The following is a 24889-nucleotide window of genomic DNA, read 5'->3' as shown; positions in this document are numbered from 1 at the left end:
GCATGTTTTCCTGTGTTTTGACATTTCTGTGTCTTGTCAGTGCTCTACTCAGGAATTTTACCTCATCACCAGCACTCTCTCTCGTCTGAGCACTGAACTTCAAGCCCTAATGCCCGCCATCCAATCACAGCTCAGCTCTGCCCTTCTAAAGCACCTCTTACTGGACACACCTCAGCTTCTAAGCCCCGCCCACAACTTCTTGAAAGTACTGGATGAGAAAGCCGCAAAGTGCGTTAAATCTTTTGACAACTTCAAGAATATATACCTTAACCTGTGTATTTTTCCATATCCAAATACTGTACATGCAATACATAAAGCAAGGTATTTGATGAAAAAATGCTTTTATTCGGTTTATTTAGGATGGGTAATAAGGTAGAACTATTTGTGGATCTGACCGAATTCCCAGTGATCCAGAAAAGAAAAGAGGAGATCCAGAGTGTCCTATCAGACATAATGGAGCACCGGCGAGAGGTTCGGCTAGTGTTAAAAAACCCATCTTTGGATTACACAACAGTGTCTGGCCAGCAGGTAATGGCGTCAAGCATCCTCTTAACACCTGTCTTTTAAATGAGTTTCAAGAAGCTATTTTAAAACCTAATTATACATTCCACAAATTTTCTACACTTTATTTTGCATTAGCATTGTACAAATGTGTCATGCTTAACTGTTAACCCTGTTACTGAAGTTATTTTAAGAAAAAAAAATGTTTTGGTACCACACTATCTAAACCCAGAGAAATAGGTTAGTTTAGGCAAAATGTTGAAATTCAACTGTTACATTGTTACCTTTTATTGTTTTCGAATACTGTATGTGATGCGTTAGAATGTCTCATTATCAGTTGTCTACAATTACCACATACTTTACATTATTCAACCTTGGAAAAGCTATTTTACTCATGTTATTCTACTGTAGATATAATGTTGAATACTTCCTTACTAGAAGATGACAACTACAAGGACAGTGTCTGAAATGTTTCTAGTTTTTATGCAGCTCCACATGTGTTTCTCCATCTGCTCACTGTTGCCATTCCCTCATGAATACACAACAGTTTTTCCACCTCAGAGTATAGACCCTGGCCATACCACTTTCTCCCACCATCTATGGCCGAGTCTAGCATTGCTATGCTTTTGACTATCAGCATAAAATCTGGTCCACTTGGCATCTTATTCTGGCCTAGAACCACAAGAGACTGTATGACTGACGCAGGCAACCAACCATTTCATTTTATGTGCCATGTAGGGGCGGATTTTGGGAGTTGATGCCATAATAATGGACTGGTGTGCGAAAAAGCTCACTAGAATAACAGCAGTGTTGTACTGCCAGCTAGTCAGATTAGAGCACAATCTTGCTGGATTTGTTTTTTTATGCAATATGTGTCAGATGATCAGTGAACAGACTTGTTCACCACATTGATTTGACTACAGCCACCATTAAGACAAACAAATGAGACGATAAGAACATGAGACTTTAATGATATAATCCACCCAAAAATGAAAATTTTGTGGTCATTTACTTGTATGATTTTCTCTATTCTTGCTGGACACAAAAGAAGATATTTTGAAGAATGTTGGTAACAGGTTTGCTTACCATTGACTTCCATAGTATGGAGAAAAAACAAACAAGCTCTGAGACATTTCTCAGAATATCTTCTTTGATGTTCCACAGGAGAAGTCATACGGAATTGGAACGTGAGTAAATTATGATGATTTTTGTTTTTGGAAATTGCCCTTTTGATTTTTAAGAGAATAGCACCTTATTCGTGGTGAAAATTATTATTTTTTTTCTAATGTAAAGGTTACTCTGTAATGTGAGAAAACAGTGTATATGTTGCACAAAACATTAAGTTTAGAAAATTATAATTTTTAACTGAAATTGTGATTTTTATTTATTTATTATTATTATTATTTTTACATACTTTCCAGACTTTACTTCGGTGAAGACCTTTTCAGGGTCTATAATAGGAAGGTTTTCAGACAGTCTATAATAATTTGACAATAATTTGTCTCTTTTTCTTACGCAGTTTCTCATTGAAGTAAAGAACAGTATGTCATCCATAGTCCCATCAGACTGGGTCAAAATCAATAGGTAGGCACCATTGTTGAGAAATTTGATCACTTTGTCTCTGAAAATCCATCATCTTACCCATGTACTTCATTTTAAGAGAGCTTCTACCAAGTGTCCCCTCCCATATGATTTATATTTCAAAGTAGCAGTCTCCAGTTATTTCAGCTGTAAAAATACAGTCTTAAAACTCTGTTACTCTTGTAGTTGTTTATCTATAGTGGCTAATGAATTGGAAGTCTTGCACATTCACAGGGAATAGCTTACTTTTGCATTGAACCAGTTTTAGCATTTAAACATGTGCTTTATATCCACAGCACTAAGGTTGTTGGCCGCTATCACACTTCGTTCATTGTGGAGAAACATCGGCGCCTGCAGCAACTACGTGAGCAGCTGGTTATTGACTGCGGTCACGAGTGGATCAGTTTCCTTCAGTACGTAACTTGTGAAATGACAAAAATCCTTTTTAAGCAGCCCTGTTGATTGGCTGAGATGCTTTCAGTGTTTTGTTTCAGATCAGAAAGCTGCAGGAGTAATTTAATCATGTAAAATGTTTTTTGTCTCCTTTCACTTTCTGACCCAACAGTGCTCGTTCTCTCTTTCTCAATAGCCTTCTCTCTCTTTTTTGCCATCCAGGCTATTTGGGGACCATTACTACATCCTGAGGAAAGCAGTGTGTCACCTAGCAACCATGGACTGCCTCTTCTCACTGGCCCAGGTTGCTAAAGAAAATAATTACTGCAGGTGTGGTAATGAAGTTGGCTTTTTATTCGCGTATTCTCTGCAGACTTCCTGTCATCTCTCATATTTCAAACCTAATCACCCAAGCACGTATATTCCCTCATAAATTGCCCAGGTCGCTGAATTTATTATATTAAGCTTTGTTTCCAAGTCTTCTATTCTTTTTGAACATTCAAAAGTCAGATACGTGTAGTTCTGGGAGCGATCGTGGGGACTTTTCCCAGATTTTTTATCTATTTTGGCACACCATAGTGCAATAAAATCAATAATTTCCGAGCATCTACAAAGAAGTTCTATTTCTCTTTTGTGTTTCGTGAGATGCGCATAAAGCATCTTACATAAGCTTTCATAGATGAACGAGAGTAAGGGGACCCAGGAGCCCCCACATCTCCGTCTCTCCCTGGCCCGAATTGAGTCCAACAGTAGGATGAATCCCACCCCCATGCAGTATAGAGCCCACTCCATATCCCTCTGACAGTCTGTGTGGGGGAGTGGATTTGACTTTGAAAGCAGAGGTTTCCGCCAACTACTCCCCCTCTGCTCCTTACCGCCTCCCCCTGCCGCCTGTTCTGCAGAGCACCAGAGCTTATCCTCTCCCTCTGGACTTTTCGAAAGTGTGTTGAGCTGATACCATAAATTCCAACTCTTATATGTAAGGTGACTTGCCAAAACGGTGTGCGCAAAACTTTGTTGGCGATTATTATTATTATTATTATTTTTTTTGTCAGCTTATCTAAGTGTAAGTACTGTTTTTTTTTTTTGTGTGTGTGTTTAATGCATCTTTTTTTGCATGTCCTGAACATAGGCCTGAGGTTCTTGAAGATAAAAGTCAGATTTTGATCACGGCAGGCAAGCATCCGGTCATCACCTCGTTGATGGGAGATCAGGATCAATACGTCCCCAATGACACTCATTTAGAGGTGAAAACATCCATTGCATTTTTTTTATCATTTAAACTCTTTTAATCATTAAAAACACTAATAAAGGCCCGTTCACACCAAGAACAATAAAGATAACGATAAAGATATAGTTCTAAAAATCTTTCTTAATTTAGAAGAATAGCAAAGTTCACACCACAGCTATAACGATAACGGCACAGAGAAATGATATTGTTGGAATCACTTTCAGAACTATTTTTTTCCCTGCTGATGGACGATAAAAACAATGACAGCCAATCAGAATCCTTCCAACTTTAAAGAGCTCAAGCTTGCAAAACTGCAGTGCGCGCTTTGAATAAACAGAACGATATCGTCCGCTGGTGTGGACGCTAATATAGTTCTCGTTATAATTCTCTTTATAGTTATCGTTCTTGGAGTGAACGGGCCTTAAAGATACAATATGTAATTTTTTTCGCGCTAGGGGTCGCTAACCTCTTACAATAACAAAGAATTATGGAACTTGTCATCAAGCTTATGGATCTAATAATGCTTATGGATGAGTGAATACATTGATGTTTTTATCATGACTGTGGTATGAAGCAGGGCTCGATTGCTAATGAGAGACCGATATCAGCGCCAAACGCGAGTCCCGCGGATATAAAGGAATAAGGACATTTAATTCTACCAAACTACCCGCTAAGTGCTGAATTACTCACACAGATCAGTTTATTTGACGAATGAAGCTTGTGAGGTAACGCAGCGCTGTTTCACTTGGTCTACACTATCACACTAAACTGCATTTGAGTGTGTTGAAAGTTATAATGTTATTCTATGTGTTAGTTTGTTGGCTGTATGAGACTAGCAGTAGGCTAGATCAACATTAGAATAACATACAGATCATATTCTAACATTTCATCATGTTGAGCTATATAACATTGATTAGTTTTATGTACATTTGCTCACCTGTCTAATAAAGTACATGTAAGAGCGGCGTCTCTGTCAAGTCGAATTTGTCACGGACGTGGAGCTCTCGGCATCTCGAAAACGCCACGCTGATATTGATCCTCGGTTTAGTTCTCCTTTTTTTCCCCAAAGTCTGCTTGCCATGGTCCATAATGTTTGAACGAAACAACTGCAGCTAGACGTAACGCTGTTGTCCACGTCTGTCGCCATGGTTACTATGCTTGTACTGCACGAGCGGAAACCAGGGATAACGCGGATATTACGTCAGTGACAGGCAAAATTCTTACATATTGTACCTTTAAATCTCAAAATATCAGTTTTTCATACTGTACAATATGATGTTATGGTGATTTAAATTCACTTGTATTCATTTAAATTACTTGTTATCTTTCTGTCCAGTAAGTTGTTAACTGCTGATCTCGAGAACCGCATCAGTCTGGTATATTCACATTGGTTTTGTGAACTGGATAAACTGATTTATTGAAACAGCCCAACTTAAAATAATAATTTACTCTTTAATTGTTCCATGCCTCTAGTGGTGCGGAAATTGCATGCTTCACCTTAGATCCCTATTCATGAGCTTTATTACTATCTTCTTCTACATTCTCATTAACTACTCCTTTTCATATAATGCCTTTGGGGGGCTTTAGATCATAGAGATTTTTATAAAAACTTGATTATCATCCTGGCATTTAATTCCGACTTTAAAATAAAGGTGAGGGAATCTGTGTTCAAGCCAAAGGTCTGTGTGGTTGTCTTTCACTGCAGGGTAATCATTTTTATCTCACCTGTAAGAAAATCCAATTGAACCAGCAGCCAAACCTTTTGTATCAGCCACCCACTCTGCAATGCCGATTAGCATATGTTTTTAATACCTTTGTCACTTCTTGCTCTCTCTCTTCCCACCCACCTAATCATTGGGCTTCCATTCAAACTGTGAGTCAGGCTTTAATAATGAAGCCGTCTTACTGGGATACCGTACTTTTGTCCATTCAATCAAGACATCTTTCTTAAAACCCTTCAACAGACATTAATTGTCAGTCAAAATTTGGGCACTTACAAAAATGTCATTGAAAACTATAACCAAGTGGCATCTGCAAACAAATTATGTTAGAGCTATGACTTTTAACCAACTGATGTCAAGGTAATTTTTAGTGTATATGTGATGTCAGTTCCTCTTTAGTTTTCCACAGGTGTCCTAGCAGAGTAACCACATGTATAGTTGTAGTTCATCACATTAACTATAGTTATGCCTATTTATTTGTGTATGATTGTAGTATACACTACCATTGAAAAGTTTGAGGTCAGTAAGATTTTTAAAATGTTAGATGTTTTTGAAATGCTCACCAAGGCTGCATTTATTTAATAAAAAAAGGTGAAAACTGCAATATTGTGAAATAATATCATTTACATTAACATTTTTATATATATATATATATATATATATATATATATATATATATATTTTTTTTTTTTAAATTTAATATAAATGAAATGTTATTTATTCCTGTCACAGGAATGTCACAGTGTCACATGATCCTTCAGAAATCTTTCTAAAGTGCTTCTTTATTGAAAGAAGCACTTTTGAAATCGATTTTGAAAATCGCAAATGCTGCGATTTATTTTATGCGCAGCTTGTCATTGATGTACGGCTCTGTAAGCGCTGCTCCATCTGAAAGCACTGTGAGTTTGAGTCACTTATAATGTGCATTTGAAAAAGCAACACACGTCAAACAGCTTTCCAGACATGAGAAGCATTTATGAGCCTCTTGTCCAACACAAGACAACATTTAATAACATGCTTTTACTCCAAACTCACTTCATAATGACAGTTGAGTATCCTTCTGTGAGATGATGTGGCTTCTTACACAGAATAAGGCTGTTGTGTGTTTATAAGTCATGTTTAAGCAATCAAAGTGTTTTAATGTTCTGTTTATTCAGCTACGGTGTTAGGGATTTCCTGGAATAAGGTGTGTTATTGTACTTCTCCGGTGGGGTATATATGGCGTGTCTGCGTGAGACACCCTCTGGTGTTCAGAAGGAGCAGCATTTACTACCGATCAGCCGCACTGCACTGACAAGCTGCGCATAAAATAATCTCAGCCTTTGCCAAATCGCGTGCAGTTTCATTTGCCCTAGTACGGACAGCATATACTCTTTCTCCCGCTGTCTCTCGCACTCACACAGAAACGTGTTGTCAGCGCTGCTCTGACAATTTTATCATTAAAATAGTTTAACAACTTGGAAAGCTACACGAAATTTCTCACAAGTGATGTAATAACGGCTTTGTTCTTGGAGCAGATACACTTAGTTTTGCTATGAAACGCCGAACACTGTTGAGAGACATAGATTCAGGTAATTCATACACGATAGATAACACACTCTCTCTCTCTCTCTCTCTCTCTCTCTCTCTCTCTCTCTCTCTAATAACTGCATTAATAACTGCAGTCTACTATTAATGGCTCAAGTCTCCGTTACTAGCTCTAAAATTATGTTTTGGAATTGGCAAAGGAGGCTTGGGATTAGATGCGTAAGAAATTAGTCCCACACACAATAGCGTTTTAAGGACAAAAACCTGACAAATGTCTTGAAATACATCATCTGAACAATGATTTGAGGTGGTAACCGTAGTATAAGTGTAATAATTGAATCCGGGCCATTGAATTATTGAAAAATAATGCACACCCGAGGTGTTAATGTGGCCGCGAATTCAACGGCCCGGAGTCAATTATTCTTTACTTATATTGTATTATATTATATTATTATTACTTTGAAAAAAAATGTTTCATGGTTTACAGTGTTCTTTGATTAATATAAACTTCAAAAGAACAGCATTTATATGAAATAGGAATCTTTTATAACATTATAAATGCCTTTACTGACACTTGTGATAAATTTAAAGGTGGGGTATGTGGTTTGGAAAACGACCGGCAGATTTTGAAAATATACAATTCAAATGGTCCTACCTTCTTTCCTCCAACACCGGCTCTGACTCCACCCATTCGAAGAACATGGACGCGCAATCATGCACGAGCGAAAACTCAGATGCGCGAGAGATTGTAATGACGATTTACTACTAATCATCAAGGGGGTAATCCATCGACCGGAAGTTGAAGCCGGCCGAGTGTGCCGCCATCTTGTAGCAGAACTTCACTTGCGTTAGCATTTCCATTGACTCCCATTAATTTTGGCGTCACTTTGACAGCGAATAACTTTACATCTGAGGCATTTAAAGACTCCATTTGTCCATTATTTATTTCTGAAGAAACACGACAATGTATAAAAGGCTTCATTACTTTGTATCTTACGTTATGACCCCGTAGAAGCCGTTTTTGTAAAAATAGGCTAACGATTGCGTCATAACACGCGACTCTCTGGCGCACACTAGAGAAAATTACCGTGTAGACAGAAGTAGAAACTCGCGCACAATCGGGGGGACGTGGAGGCATAAAGTCAAGGGAGAAGCCCATAGAGAGTTGTAAAGTTGCTCATGGACAGCTAATACTCACGATCTCCGGCTCTGCAAGTTTCGGAAGGGAATGATTCAGATTCCTCTTTGCACAGCTACTAGAAGATTTACGTCTGTCAGACAGGTTGCTCACGTCATCAAGCTTAGTTTGAGTCGGTTTGAGTCTGCGCGTCAGGAAAATGGGCTTCAACTGTCTCAACTGAGTTCCAATGAGATGGCTCTGTCCACTTCTTATACTGTCTATGCTAATCATGGAACCGGCTTTACTGACGAGATGCGCATGCGTCACAAACTTTGAGTATGCGCACGACGGGGGTCACGCGCGCTGGGGGTAGGGGGGTGTGGTACAACCGTTTGATTGACGGACTTACTGTCCAATGATTCTGGTGGTCTTGGAAATGATTGGCTGGAGTTTTTCGAGTCCTGCCCGTTCCACAGATGATTAAATTGCTTAATTTTCATTTCAGTGCTTCTAACTCAGTGGCTGTAAGTGGGTTAGGAATAGGATTTCAAATTATTTTGAAAAAAATTTACAAAAAAGAGAATCACATACCCCACCTTTAATGCATTCCTGCTGAATAAAAGTATTAAATTGAATTTTTAAATCCTTTACTGACCCCAAACTTTTGAACCGTAGTGCATCTATTCTCTCGTCTCTGATCTTCTTTATATTCCATTATAAAAAGTTTTTGCTGGTCTTACGGTTTCACAATGAGCTTTGTCTTCTCAGTGTTTTCACTCCAGATGATTGAGATGGCCTTTGTGCTCCATCCCTCTAAAGCTCTGACACTCAAGCAATCAGCCACTAATCAGTCACTTCCTTGAGAATCTTTAATGTAATCTTGGACAAATATTCATCTGATTACCGTTGCTGTCTTCAGGGGGATGGGAAGCGAGTCATGATCATCACTGGGCCCAACATGGGTGGCAAGAGCTCTTACATCCGACAGGTTGCCCTGGTGACCATCATGGCACAGCTGGGATCTTTTGTTCCTGCCAGAGAGGCGTCAGTGGGCATTGTAGACGGCATATATGTCAGGTAACTTCCACCTGTCAAACACCACCTTCTTCTCTGTGGCCTATCAACAATTGAGAAGAGATTATTGTAGATGTGACTGACCTTACATGGAGTATAATGCATATAATTTCCTCTGGTTGTCACAAAAATGCATCTGAGAGCTTTCAATGGCATACTATCTTCTTAGAGAATAAAAGATCTGGACATTTCTTTTCATGTCATCTTTATTGCAGTTTTTTCCACTTTCTTTCCCAAAGAACAAAGACACTTTCATAGGAGATTTATGAAATCTCCCCCTATCTGCCATAATGAGAGCTGATTTTTCCATATATTATGGAAAAATCAGCTCTCACTGAGATATTGTTGTTTCTTTTGTTTTCTGGCCATTAGAGAGGAAGTAATGTATGACAGCACGAAGCTGAACTTTAGTGACCATGACAACACCTCAGAGGCTGAGCAGACTTTGGAGTTTGTGCTTGAATGGTCCAGAATTGAGCGGGGTGAAACCATGCCCGCTAGTCTTTTCACAAAACCCCGGTAACCGGAGATTACAGAGGCAGGAGTCAAAACCTATTCAGACTTTATGCCACATCTGCTGAGCGGTGTTATACTAGATTTCAAGTCCAGAATTAAAAAAGAACTGTGCTTTTGAGGCAACAAAAATGAGAATGAATGTATTGTTTTTTTAAACTCAGATACAGTGTTGCTGTGTTATAGATTACATGTATGTAAAAAGAAACGTATCCCAATTAAGTATGCAAATAGACAAGATAGAACTTCTAGCAAGAAGACCAATTTGTGTTGCAAATTTTACAATGTCATCATTGTTGATTCGTTTTTTAATGCCAAAACAATGCTAACAATGCAAATCAACTTTTTAAAATAAATATGCAGTATATAATAATTAAATTAAACTGTCATATTAAATTAAAGTTTAAAAAAATGACAAGATTAATTGGTAAAACTAATATGTGCTTGATGTATTAGATTTAATTTCTAAAGATATATATTATACATTTTTTGTAAAGGCTAAATTGAATTTTAGTCAACATTCCCATTATTATTATTTATTTAAACATTCATTTTGTTTGGCTTAAATCTTCAGTCATTTAGTAGAACAATTTCTTTATTGTCCTCTATTTGATATCAATACCAAGCTTATATTTGTAAAAGGAGACGCTGTCAAAAGTGATCAGTTTTTTTTTGTGTTTTTTTCACATAACTTAATTTTTTCAGTTACATGATGTTTATTTACTTAATTTTAAGGCAACGGGTTTCCTCACTTTTTTAAGTTCAGCCAACTGATCACTTTGGATATTTCTTATGAGTGTCAGTGGTAATCTGCTGTTGCCTGTAATGTGTTCTGAGAACATAAAAAGTGGCCTGCCTGTTTCATTTGGTCCTTTTAAGGTTCACTGTCACATAAATTTATTCTACGGGGTTTTACCTCCCTCATAAATTGAAATGAAATATCTACTGTAGATTCTTGTCAAGTATGTTAACTAAACATGTCTTGCTTTTATTTCTTAGTAACCTCAGTGAACTTCCAGCCCCTCTTTACTTGTTTTGTCTTTCGTTTCGATGTGATTTATTAACATTGTTTACTGTTGTAGGGGTTGGTTGATTTCTGCTGACTGTGCTAGTCATTAGACTACCAACATCAACAACATCCACAGCGGCTCACTAATTAGACTCAGATGTGACTTGTGCCGCCTTTCACCCTTTTTGCCGGGCAAGTGCCTGAGATCTATCACAGATTTTAGCCTTTTTCACGTGAGGCCAATAATGATGTAGAATTAATTCATTTATTGAGTATTTTGTGAAAGTTCTTAGCAGCCAGCAGTGTTGTAGAGAAGTGTATGTTGATGTATATAATATACATTGACTGAGTTAATTAGGTGTACAGAAAACTATTTTCCTTGCCAAACTAAAGTTATTTAAGCATTGCTGTGAGACTGTTCAGCAGGAAGGGGATGTGATGTAGAGTGTTTTTTGACACGGTCTTGTCAGTCTAAGTCATACCGCTAACAGTGAAGTACTGCCTCGTTAATTAACCCAGTCCTGGCGCTGTTCACGTCAGAGGATAATTGCCTTCGCTCCCCAGAGTTGTGTTGGTTTGTTCCAATTAACAGGTCAAAATCAGGTTCAAACAGCACCCAATTAAGTCTGAAGGGTTCAGTGGCCTATACTACACTCTGGTGAAGCGGAAACATTGAGTGGTTATTGCATTTGCGTAATGGGACTGTAGAAGGTTGGAGAAGAGTTTACATCCTCAGTGCAGTCAAAGTTTCACAAAAGCCCTTGCAGCTGCTTTGACTGGATTTTGGCTTTTCATTTTCAAGATTTATGACGCACTCTAAAACTATTGTTGGGTAGTTGACATGAAATACCTTTGGAAAGTGCACATGTCATGTGGTGTGACGTGGCACTCCATCTAAAACCGTTTTACGAGCCATTTTTCAATTCTTTGAAAATTAAATACATTGAAGAGACTATAAAGTATTATGTTTTTTTTTTTTATATTCCATAAAGTTTTAATTTGTCACCCTGCAGAGTAATTTAAAATTTGCAAGTGAAGGCAAAAAGGGGTTTTAAAATACAACTTGAAATGGTGAATAGTTTCAGGATATAAGAGATGCACTTTCCTTTATGCATTCATGAAAGTTTTAACCTAAAATATTTGTTGATTTAAAAAAATAAAACGCATGCAAATCAACACAAGAAAGAAGATCCATCACAATTCAATTCCAATGTCGTCATTTTTGGTAGATTTTTAATAGCGAACAATCTAAGTGCAAGTCAGTTGTACATTTACTACCTTTTTAAAACTAGATTATTTATAATAAAACTAAAGGTAGGCTATGTAACTTTTGGTGCTCTAGCTGTTAAAAAACAAAACTGCATGCATTTGAAGAACATGGTTTTGGTTGTGCTTCGGCTCTGCGTGATTGTGTGGATGAATATGTATCGCTGGCACATGGAAATCCAAAAATGTCATCTGAGCATGTAAGTGCAATGTTTTATGCTATTGTTTTGAGTAATTGAAAACACTGACATTTTTCAGTTAATGATGCTACAAAGGTTATGACGATTGCCAGTCTGATATGGTCAAATATTGCTTTTTAATTTTTTATTTATAAATAATATTCTAGCCAAAGAGAGAGAGAGATTATCCTAATGCTCATAAGACATTCACTACTAGGCTGAAGAGATATATATAATTTAGATGGGAAGTATATCAAGCTGACTAGCTAAAGATGTTACTGTAGCTATATTGTAATTAATAGACATGGTAATTTCTTGAAAATAAATTCCAGCACAGCACTGGATGAACTTATAATACATACGGCAATTTATCTCTTCAATGAAATTTACTCACCTGTTGAGTAATAAAAATGCAGCGCTTTTACAACATTTCAAATCCCTCAGTTCTCGTCATCTCCGAAAAGCCAAGCCAATGTTGCTTCATGTTTTATTACGAGTTGGTCTCGTTCTCTTTTTGCCAATAGACTCCTCTGTTATGCGTTTTTTTTTAAACCGATTGATTCCATGGAGGTTTGAGATGCTCCATGTCAACTCTTCTTGCTCGTTGTGACATCTAACCTATGCCTCTCCCACACACGTCAAAGTAGCCAGAGCAACTTTTCTCTATATTACAGATATGACTATTTACAGTCACACGCACGCATGACGAGACACGCAGGCGAATGACGCATGTAAGAAATTTCACGCAAAAACCACCCGACAGGTCTAAAATATAAATGCTTATAAGGCTTATCATATCAGGGTAAGACGCATTTTGGAAGAAGGATTGATGATGTATTGATTCATTATTTACATTTTGTTCATTTTGAAAAGCAAAAAAAGTGACACAGTGTACGTTTAAATAATTATAAACTTTAATAAATCTTTATAAAAATACTAATTTGCTTTACTAATATTTACTTGCTGAGTTACATTTTTAAATTAAATATTTTTTATTTAAATATAAATATTTAACAATCTAACCAATAATGATGACATTATTGTAAAATTTGCAATGTTTTTTTTATTTTTTTTTTTATATGATTTAAAGTTAAATTTTAAGGTTAAAGTTTTAAAAATTCTCCCAATTATTATTTATCCATTTATTGATTATTATTTTTTTTGCAATCATTAAAGCATTGTGTGTCAACTATTCAGGCGCAGAAGCAGAATATCGCAGAATATATATTTGTAATAATACACCCATGATGACGGATGATATTTAAACTGCAAAGGTCTACAAAGTCCTGAGCGTCTGTGCGAGTCCTTGATCGGACAGTCTTTTTCCCCCAACTGATGGAACACTTTTATTAAGAGGCACTTAAGGTTTGGATGCACTATTCCTTCTCTTTTTGTGGTTGCGATGGAAACTGGAAATTAAGTGCAATGCAAAAAAATGAAGCCTTAAATGAAACCTTTTAAAGGTAAATCTTTTGTAATAAAGAACAATCTAATAAAGTAGAATCTAAAACATCTAAATCTTTTTTGAGTTTCGTAGTGCTGTTTGACCTTTGTGTTTATTGCTGTGTTCAGCCTGAGATTGCCGGCAGCTTGACTGATTCACTGCAGAAACCTTTTTATTGCTTACGTGATCAGTTATGAATTGTTTCTACAAGAAAACATACATAAACAAGTGTTAATATTATGGGTCACGGAACAGAATCAAATAGTTTATGTGTAAAAACACATTTTTGATATTCTGATTGTCTCAAAAAAAACAATATGATTGCAACAGCCTGATAAAAAATTCTAATTACACTTGACTCAAAATGAAAATGTGGTTTTGCAGCTCAAGCTCTATTCCCTATTGAAATCTGTTGAGAAAAACTCTGAAGGAAAACATGAAAATGAAATGCATGTAGTCAAAATGTTTGGATGTTAAAATACAAGAAAACAGAGACAAATATAAAAAAAAACAAATAGAATGAAAACGGCATTTCATTGCTGTTTCAAAGCAGACTACAGATACCATCTGTGTTCTCTCTCACTCGTAGCCAAGAGCTGCACGATTTGTCCAGCTAAAAAAAAAAAGTAGGATGAAGCGCCTTATCAGGATAATGGGAAGGATTTTCAGATTACCTGCATGTTATCAAAGGAGAATTCTGCGATCTGGGGATCTATGTACATGACTTATAATGGCCGGCACATTAATTGGTTCATATTTTGTGTAATGTCGTTGCATTGACCTGAATTAGTGAGTCTTTGTATTAGGGTTGTACTTGTGCCGATAGACGATAGTTTCCTCTATCGACGATTGTCAGAGATATTGCCGATGCCTAGACGATATCAAAAAGATAATTGGCTCATTTTCCCATTTAATGTATTCAATTATTATTATTTTGCTGTTGCTGTTATTATTATCAGGCTAGTATTATCATCAAATTAATTTGAGGAACTACAATCATTTGCCTTCCCTAATTTCATAACGACATCACCACACATGCGACACCGACACACGGATTGAGGACTCCTCAATGAAAATGTTTTTAAAATGTACTACAAAACTACATCCCATATCAAAATTGATTTGCAAGGTGATCTGTTCACAAATTGTCAAGAGTGCTTGTTATAAAATGAGACTCATCATTCTTATACAATTACAGCGTTTAGGTCCGAACACGGCAAAATAATCAGTCATCAATGAAAATCAAAAGCAGCTTCAAACACCAACTTTAAAAAAACAAAACTTGTTTGTATTGTATTGTATGTCTTTATTGTCCACCAAGGTGCAAAAATTTCTTTGGCTCACCAACACATAAAATAACTATACAGGCAGTGGTAAGAAAAACAAAAACAAAAACAACTCTTAAACACACATTTATTCGCTAGAGGGATTCTATAGCGCCTACCTGATTTCAAGGGCTCACATTGAACAAGAAATATTGATTGTCAATACAAATAGATTTTTTCACTATCATTAATCTATGGTCCATAAGAGAAATATTAAGCCAATAAATAGAGATAGTTGATATCATTATCAGCATTGAGGTAGAATTAATTCTCAGTCAAAGACTATAGTAGGGCTGGACGATGTGGGCTAAAATCATAATCGCGATTAATCGAACAAGTTACCTCGATTACGATTATTGAACGATTATTTTTTAAAAATATCTCATGTCACTGGCAAGGCTTATACATACTGTAAATATGTTCACAGTTATTTTTTCTAATGAAAGAGTGCATAATCCTATCTTTGTGATTCTAAAATAAGGAAACACACAGATAGCTTTTAATGCTTATTTATTAAATATTTCAAACAATTGAATCAAACAAAGCATACAATGCTTAAAAAAAAAACGTCTTATAAAAAAGTCATTAAGTATTAATGTAAAAAGAAAGTTTCCTAAAAATGTAGAAAATAGTTATTTTTGTAAACAAAATAAATTACTGTAAATATTGCCATCTTAAAAGTAAAATATAACTTGTATAAAACTAAAAAACGAATCCTTTTCATATTGTGTAGCATTTGTAAATGCTTGTGTTATCGAAACCAGCTTTGTGGAGTGGAGGCACTTGTTGCTGGGCGTTTGTCAGTCTCTCTCTTTTTTCGCGTGTTTCTTTGGTACAAGCGGCTCCTGTTGCTGAGTTGATTCAGTGTTTGAGTTCCCTTTCACACAGAGATAACGGAAAATACACGGATAAAGTGACCCATTTGACCCGGGTTCGTTTGACTTTGGTTCATTCACACTGCCAGTTATTTTTCGGAATCAGAGAGTGCGTTCACACACAACCAGCAAAGACACGTGACGTCTCAGCGGCGTCTATAGTTTGCTTATGACCTGCGATTTCACTCTCGAGAAACCACGCTTGTGCATTTTTTTCTCTGATTCGATCATAAACTAGCGCATTACCGTTTCACGCTGGCGAACGATCCCGGCTTAAGTGCCATCATTACGACACGGCACTGATTACGGCTTCTGTTCACACAGCGCGCGTTCCGGGACTGAACACGGCAATGTTACTAATGTCCCCTCCCCAACCAACCTGGCATCAATCCCGGGTCGTGTTTGCGTTCACACAGAAGGAATATTTCCCGGGATCAACGCGCTGTGTGAAAGGGGCTCATGTTGCTTCAATGTCGCAGACTGGACGGGGCGGAGTTACGTGACTACACACGCGGTAATATGTTTTAAGCATAGACAGGTTTTAAGGGGAAAGTACATTAACACACAGTGGGCGGAAATATTAATAGGATTAAAAAAACGAAATAACCGACGTGGTAAGATTACGTCGGTTATAGGCTCTGAATTTCGGTTTCGATTATTTTTCGATTAATCATCCAGCCCTAGACTATAGATATAGAAAGATGGTTCACTCCTATCAAAGCTCCTATTACTGATGAATGGGAGAAACTGCAACGCGCAATATGGCGGAATAAGTCCCGCCTTCCAAGTAAAAGAGCCAATCGCTGATTGCTAAAGTCATTGCATCACTGCAGCTGCCGTTAGAAGCTCTCTGGGTCCCATTGAAACCTGAGACTCGCGCTCATGCATATTGGCTGGTTTAGCCTGAAAAATAAGTTTGTTTTTAATGCTATTTGAGTATAAGAAACAACATTTATGAGACAGTTTATGCCAGATTTTGTTGCTGATTTGAAATGTTATTTAATTGTGATTTCGGCAAGCAATTTTTGAGATTTCAGGATTCTTCCATTCAAATAGATAGGATTTGGTCTTGGATGCCCCGAAATAGCTGCCCGGAGGCGTTGCAAATATGGCTGCCGAGTGAACAGACTTTCCTTGACTTTGGCGCTGTGCAGCGTCAGATGCCAAAAGCTCAGTCAGTTTTTGCTTTCATTTTCAGGGAATAATTGACACTGGTTTGAGACTCCTTCACCTGCATAACTCTTGTGCAACGTTGGCAAATTGCATGTGTGATATCCTTTCACCTTTTGGGTGAAATATTTCTATGCGACGTACAATTTAGCTTCATCACTAACTCCATCTTTGCTCGCAAAATGATAGTAATAGATTCTTATTTCCTTCTATAATAAAAAAAAGTAAATAATTAAATAAATGAGTAAATCTAGACAAGTAAATAAGTAAATTAATGATCAAATAAGTACCCCCCAACCCTGATATGACTATTGAGCATATATCGCTCAACACTACTTGACATTGTGCTTTCCTACTAACCATCGGGGAAAAAATAAATAAAATCCAAACATTAACACTGCTTAATATAGCAGTTTAAGAGCAGGAGTCCTGTGGGACAAACATACCCTAGAGGTTTGTTCACCTTTATAATGTTGCTTTTTCAACAGCATGAGCTTTTTCTGGCACTTATGATATAATTAATGAGCCACTGCATTTGCCATTTTCTTCTGTCACATAACGGTGGCGGTAATGAGCGCATGACGATAGAGAATCAAACAGTCTTTATTATAGATGTAATAGATAAACGGAGAAAACACAACGACTAAACACAGATGAGATCGGGCCAAGAACTGGAAAACACAGGGAATATAAATATCCAGAACAAACAAAGGAGCTAAAGAGTTAATTAATTAACAACAGGTGAACCAAATCAAACAGGCAATGACAGAACCAAACACAATAAACGGAGAACATAATCCTGACACCAACCAGTGTTTTTTTTGTACTCAAACGCTGGTAGTCATTACTTTCCCAGGCACTGCAAGAGTAAGATTATTTCAGAGTATTTGTAAGTCCTTTTCATAATCATCTGTCTCATTAGTGGATATAAATTGGTCTTATCATCCCCTAATGCTGACTCTGGCCTCTGTAATGTGGCTTAAACGCTGAGGAACAAAGAACCACCATTCCAACACCACAGTTTCAAAAGTTATTTGTAACTTACAAGTAGCTTTTAGTTTAAAATTATTTAAAATTGTGACAACCCTAATGGTTTAGTCAGAGATAAAGGGATAGTTCAGCCAAATTTGAAAACACTGTATCATTTACTCACCCTTAAGTTCCAAACCTTTATGACTTCATTTCTTCTGTGTAAGTCAAAAAGTTTTTTTTTTTTTTTTTTTTACCTGGCCACATTTTTTTAATATAATAAAAGTGAATAAGACACATATTATATATATATATATATATATATATATATATAAAACATTTTCATCACACAAAGCTATTGTATAGCTTCAGACAATTTGGAATATAGTACATGAGTCATATGGATCACTTTAATGATACTTTTATGTCCTTTTTGAAGCTTGAAAGCTCCAGTCCCATCCACTAATAATTGTATGGAAAAGAGAGACTGGCACATTGTTCCTTTTACTAATTTTTCCCCTTCATGTTCCACAAGAAGAAAGTAAGCCATACAGGTTTGGGTTGACATGAGGGTGAGTAAATTATGGCAAAGTAAGCTAATGCTTGTTCACAGACTAATTTAAGTTTCGCTCCACTGGTTTTGGTTTTGGCAGAATGGGAGCATCTGACAACATCTCAAGGGGCAGGAGCACCTTTATGGAGGAGCTTATGGAAGCATCAGATATTTTGGCTCGTGCCACGTCCCGCTCCCTGGTCATCCTGGATGAACTGGGTCGAGGCACCAGCACTCATGACGGCATCGCTATCGCCTATGCTACCCTAGAGTCCTTCATCAGAGATGTAAGTGAGACTGAAAGACGTGAAACCCTTGCTTGGCAAATATACCTAAAGAAAGGCTGTGGTTGTGACATGCTTTCATGCCAGATTATAACAGGCCATGTAGTAACACAGTTCATCCAGAATGACTTGTAGTATAATTTTTGGAGGGAGATTTACCATGCTGCAGCCTGTGGTTATGTGCTTTGCTTACAGGCTAAATAGAGGACTGTGATTTCAGTAACTCTACAGTTCTCAGGTCACTGCTACTTTGGATTGAACCCACCTCCCAAATCCTTAAACCTAATGCTGCATGGCAAACCAAGCCCATTAATCCGCCAACATTTGGCCATTTTGAGAATATCAGCATCAGTGTTGTCTCTGATTTTAGAACTGACTCAAGGCAATGTATAATTTATGTTTATTCATTTTTTATATGTTTTAGCTAAATATTGTGTAAAATGTTTACTTAAATTGAGCAATTTGTGTAATCTTGTTTACTATCACTAAATTAGCCAAAAAAAAAAAAAAAAAAACTATAAATAGAATATATATAATTAAATGTGTAGAAATATCTTAAAAATATTTTATATAAGATGGTTGTTATATCAAATACGTTAGTCGATGATAAGATGCTTAGTCAACCAAATTTTAATTGGTTGGTTGGTTGCTGAAAAAAATATCTGAACAGGAAATGACGAAGTCATGCACGCTGTAGCTGATAGGTTGTTAACGTGGCTAGTCCATGCCGTAATTATGCCGGGCAAGAAATCCAAACTTTTGCCTATCATTCATTAACCTCAAACATTGAAACGTGAGTAGTAGCCTAACGTTAGCCACTTTACATGGTTGCTCGCTCTAATGTTAACGTTAATGTGCGCTATTAGGTGCATATCCAATAGGGGTGTAAAAGTACACACAAGTGTTGGTTTGGTACGTACCTCGGTTTTGGGGTCACGGGTTGATATGAGTTTGGTACAACAGGAAAGAAGCAACAAATCCCCAATGCTAGGTTCCTTTTCATTTATTTTGAACAGTCAGTAGCGCAAATTACAGCATTTAGAACCCCCCTCCCCCTTTGCTTGGCTTGGCTTTTTTTTTATTGATTGATCATTTAAACTGATATTTAAAGGTGCTGTATGCAACTTTTTCACTCTACTAAAGCATACAAATGCCATAATATGTTTGCAGATATTTAGGAAACATGCAGAGTTCACATACTTGTTTCTCTGAAAAACACTTCTACAGCCAGTTATTTTACTTTGAAATGTGCGTTTCGTGTTGTAATGTCTGTTTTGTTTTGGTCTGTGTGATCTCGCCCACTGTCAGTTCACCCAATAGTATTTCAACACCCCGGGATGCCAGTTGGCAGGAAACAGAGCGTATTGCAGCCAGCAAACAAACTGGGTCAGAGATTGCAGATTCTACCCAACCTAAAAAGCCTCGGTATCCATTTAAAAATCTCTATGAACGAGAGCATATTAAAACGCGGACAAAACAACCCATCAATTTAGGGGGTAAGTCGGCTTTCATTGTCAATTGCGCTTGTTCCTGTTGCGTGTCCTCAAACTGGCAACCTGCGTGAGTGCCGAGTCTGAGGAGAAGGGGGCGGGGTAAACTACGATCTCGGATATTTTAAATTTGTACTGCAGTACCGGTTTCGACCACTAGCTGTCATTCTTACAGACTGCACTTTTAACAGAGACAGGGTTGTGTCATTTCATTTTATAATACATTTACATACTGTGAAGATAATCGGAGTACATATGCACATATTGCCTGAACCACATATTAATGTTTCATATTTTTAAAATGAAAATGAAGAGAGTCAGGGTTGTTTTATATTTTGTTTTGTTATAAACATAAATATGCTGTGAAGATAGTGAATTTACTCATTGCTCAAACCACATTTGTGTGGCTATTAATACGTTTACGTTTTTTTTTAAATGACACTGAAATGAGGCAGGGTGGCATATACAAATATACAACAGATAACCGGAGTAGCCAAGGTGAGGTGAGTGACATTATCAAGAACGCTGCCGTACCATTTGCAGAATTACCGAACTTGCGTCCTCCCAAGTCTAACTTGGCATACTTGGTATTGAGAAACGTCCTTGTTTTGGGTTGGTCATTGGTGCATAGATTGTCTTTTCTTCTGCTCTTTTTCCTGTTGTGACTTAGTAAATAGAATTGCATTACTGTGTGCGCCCCCTTCTGGATTGAAGTGTGGATCGCCTTTGACTGACTGTATTCGTCATCTGACTCTGTGCACCGAACCGTGACATCCATACTGGGACGGTTCGTTACAACCCTAATATCCAAGTCTTCATGTGTTTGGAAGCTAAATTAGTACCGCGCTTACTGCATGACAGGCATTTCTCTCTATAGGTGAATCCACTATACTGCAAAAATAATGAGTCAGCATTGTCAACTTTCATCTTTTCAGCTGACACAGACTCAGAAAACATTAGTTTTTTAATAAATTGTTTAAATATTTCCTTGCTGTTTTTACCACACCTAATAATCATTACTTTTATATTACTTATATTTGAAAGGCTCATTTAAAAAAATTTATGCAGATTAACGTTACATTATAATATTCTTTTTTAGACCTAAAACACCCCTAAAGCCCCCCAGTAAATAATTTAAGTAATTAAAATAAATAATATTTTGACTACTAATGGCTTAAATGAACAAATACCAATGGACTAGGAAAATCTTTAGTCGTGGGCAGCCCTAAATATGGCCCTTGATGTTGGTTTTGGAACCAAAAAGTTGGAATAAAGTTGCTATGAAATGGAAGTAGCGAGTAAAAGATTATCGGAAAGCAAAAGTAGAATGGAGACTTGGTTCTATCTATAGGTTGTTAATTGGAATTTGAGATGTGGGTGTTGTGCTCAAAAATGTGTGTAAGCTTACAGTCGATTGTGGAGGCGTTGGATTTAATTGGAATAAATGATTGGGGAAGTCTGGCATTCGTCACTAGAAAGAAATCTGTCGTTTTCACTGAAGGGATTAATGCATTAATCTCTCACAATGAGGTATATTAAATGCAATTTCAAAATAGATTGGGTGAAAGTATTGACTACTGAAATATCTGCTAATATACATTTATTTTCTTTAAATGCATCTGAATTTATTTAGTAATAATTTCACAAAATTGTGTTGCTTTTATGTGTTGAAAGTCAACTTTTAAAAGGTATAAAAAAAGGCTAAACTCTCTAATGATCATATTTTTTTGTCTTCATTTGCAGATTTCTCTTCTCACTCAAAACTGGTCATTAAATACATAGTCGTGACTTTTGAGAGGATACATTTAAATGAAAGGTTTTTAGTTCTTTGACCATGTTAGACTTTGTGTTAAAATGACATTATGTGGGGACAGCTGTGTTTACCATCAGCAGTACATTTACTCTGCTAAAAGAAAAAAAACACAAGTCTTAGACTGGAATCAAAAGAGACAAAATGATGCCTTAGTTGAAAGTGTGAACTTCATTAAAGCATTCAGAGTTTTAATAACAGTTCTCTGGCATCTGGCAGCGTTTGAAAGTATGACGTGCAATATGTCATAGTAGGTGCAAATCTGGCAGAAATTAAAAATGTTTTTCTTCCTACTGCTACAAGCAAGGTCAAAAATTCTCTGTTACTGGGTAGTGCCTTAATGGTTTATACTCCAAAGAAAAGCATCAAGGGCGAAATGCTTGACTCAAGGGAGCCTTATACTCCCCAGACACAGAAAAAATATCTTATACCAGTCCATCCATTGGGACACAGTACATCACAGTCTCCCTGTTTATCCCCTGTGAGACACACTTGTTTGACACAGCTGATTTGTCTATTTATTAGTTTTTTTCGACATTTAAAAACTTTCTCTTAAATTTAACTATTGGTAAGTTGAATTTTCTGAATAATTTCTCAGATGTTCTGTTGTGGTTTCAAAACATTATATTTGTTTGACCTTCCCAACCAGTCCGATACAGCAACATTGACTACGTTTACAAGCGGCCAATAACCCGTTCAAAACCGGAATATTAGCAATAACCTGGTCGCGCACGGCCATGTAAACACCGGCAAAAACCCGAATATGCTCATATTCCGGTTTTTTAAAACCCGAATATGATCCCTGGGTTACCCCTCTAACCCGAATATTTGGTCATGTAAACGCGTATCGGCATATCCCCATCAAAAGGAACATTAATTTCTGTTCTGCGCATGTTCTTTTCACAAGGAATCTTGGTCTTTTGAGTAGAGGAACTTCTTGTGGCGCATACAAAAACCCACGTGCAGTATACCGGAAGTAAACAAGAAGTAGAGGTAAACATGGCGGGACGCAGCACAGCACCATACTTTTGGAGCGAGGAGGAAACCAATTTCTTTATTAGTGTGGTGAAAACCATGAATGTTGCTGCTGCTGTTGTCTTTGGATACAGGAAGAAGAATCGGAAATGACGCATATTGCATCTTAAGGTTGTCCGTACGTCCAGACGCTAACCGTGTGTCGCCGTTTACATCGGGATATTGCCAATTGATTACAAATTCCATGTATACAGGAGTAACTCTCTCTGCTCACGCATGTAAACGGGTTATTCCGAATGTTTCAGAAACCCGAAAAGTGACCTTAACCCGACCATAACCCGAATATTGACAGCTTGTAAACGTAGTCATTGATTCAACCAGTGAGTTTGAGGGAAATTGTGAGGAAACGTACTGAATTTTAAGAATTGTTTTTCAGATCGATTAATCAAATATGGCCTGCCTCATATAGACGCCTGTCTCAAATACAAGCCGGTGCAGTTTGACGATTTGGGAAAATAAAAGCCTGGGCTACTATTTGAAGTTTTACGGTATGTTAACTTACTGTTTATACGGTTTTGACTTTTTTACAGCATCCTCTGCGGGTGTAAATTTATCAACAAATGTTTCTCAATAAATAAGCCACTTCACACCAATGTGAACACCAACTATTGCTGCCAAGTTAAATGAGATGGATGCTAGTGAAATTGGCAATCATATCCTGTGTGTGGCAAATTAAAAGTGCTAATTAGTTGCTTGTTGGCTGTAGTTACTCATATTGAAGGTAAACGTCACTTTAGATGCTGTGCTGGTGTTTGGGATGTCAGAGGGTGGGCTCCACTGGGTATTGCATAATATTGTGTGTCTCTATGGCATTGGCTAAGGTGCTAGTAGATCTATCACTCTTTCTTTTTTTATTTTGCTCTCTTTCTCCCACCACAGTTCTCTTGTACTGATACTGCCTCAGGCTGGAGTTATTTATTTATTGGCACATGGATGGACATGTTTGCCACAACTCCACTGTGATAAAGAATAGTCAAGGCGTTGTTGCTTTTGTCTTCTTTTCAGATCTTTTTCACATCATTCTCCCTCTCTTCCGTTCTTTTCCTTTTTCTCACTCACTATGAAATTTATTTTTGGGTACTTGTCCTTACTGCAGGGTAACATTTCTCTCTCTGTTGATTTTTTTTTCAAACAAGAAGTTCTTTGGGCCGCAATTACACTGCAGGTCTTGATGCCCAATTCCGAATCCCGATTTGTTGACTATATCAGATTTTATTGACGACCAGCTAACATCTTCTTTTAAAAGTGACCCATATCCGATATCTGCATTTACACTGTACACTTGGCGAAACAACCCAAGGTAGACACACTGACCCGGAAAAGCTTAGGCCGAAAAGGAAGTAAAAATGGCGCAATTTGCAATGGACTCAGACGAAATGATAATATTATTATTAATGATACATTTATTTCCACATATGAATGATGGCTGAAACCGATCTGAGAATATCGGAATCCATGTGATTTTTTTTTTTCCTGCTTTACATGTTCGTGGGTCATATCCAATCTGTTCAACATGGGAGGGAAAAATTGGAATTGGGTCACTTGAACCAAGCAATATAAATGTGGCCGTAGTCTCAGACAATCAGCAGCCATTATAGGGGATGTGGCAACAGGGATATAGAATATTTATGCATTCAATAGAGAGTTAACTTTAATTTTTAAGTTAATTTTCCCATGTCTGCACTTATTTACCCTATAATGCCTCTACTGTATCATATTTAATACCCAAATTTCTAAGGCCTCTAAATTATCAACATGATCAAAATGTTGCTGAAAAACCGGTTGTACACAATCTACTATACCTTCTGTCATCTGATTT

At 37.1% G+C, this 24889-nt stretch overlaps 1 protein-coding gene across 1 annotated transcript in view; it reads left to right on the top strand.

Moving 5' to 3' along the window:
- msh3 (mutS homolog 3 (E. coli)) overlaps positions 1-24889 on the top strand; it is an 86764-nt gene that overhangs the window by 39500 nt on the left and 22375 nt on the right. Inside the window, exons 14-21 of the mRNA XM_056237826.1 lie at positions 41-228; positions 360-528; positions 2021-2085; positions 2379-2495; positions 2698-2805; positions 3608-3722; positions 8994-9151; positions 18552-18738. Coding sequence (XP_056093801.1) covers positions 41-228; positions 360-528; positions 2021-2085; positions 2379-2495; positions 2698-2805; positions 3608-3722; positions 8994-9151; positions 18552-18738 — 1107 coding nt within the window. The remainder of the gene's footprint in view (positions 1-40; positions 229-359; positions 529-2020; positions 2086-2378; positions 2496-2697; positions 2806-3607; positions 3723-8993; positions 9152-18551; positions 18739-24889) is intronic.

The sequence above is a fragment of the Rhinichthys klamathensis genome, unplaced genomic scaffold (assembly GCF_029890125.1).
Source record: "Rhinichthys klamathensis goyatoka isolate OS25496 unplaced genomic scaffold, OSU_Roscu_1.1 h1tg000019l_1, whole genome shotgun sequence".
Lineage (NCBI taxonomy): Eukaryota > Metazoa > Chordata > Actinopteri > Cypriniformes > Leuciscidae > Rhinichthys > Rhinichthys klamathensis.
Note: the sequence above shows the minus strand (reverse complement) of the source record. Positions and strands in the feature narration are given on the sequence as shown.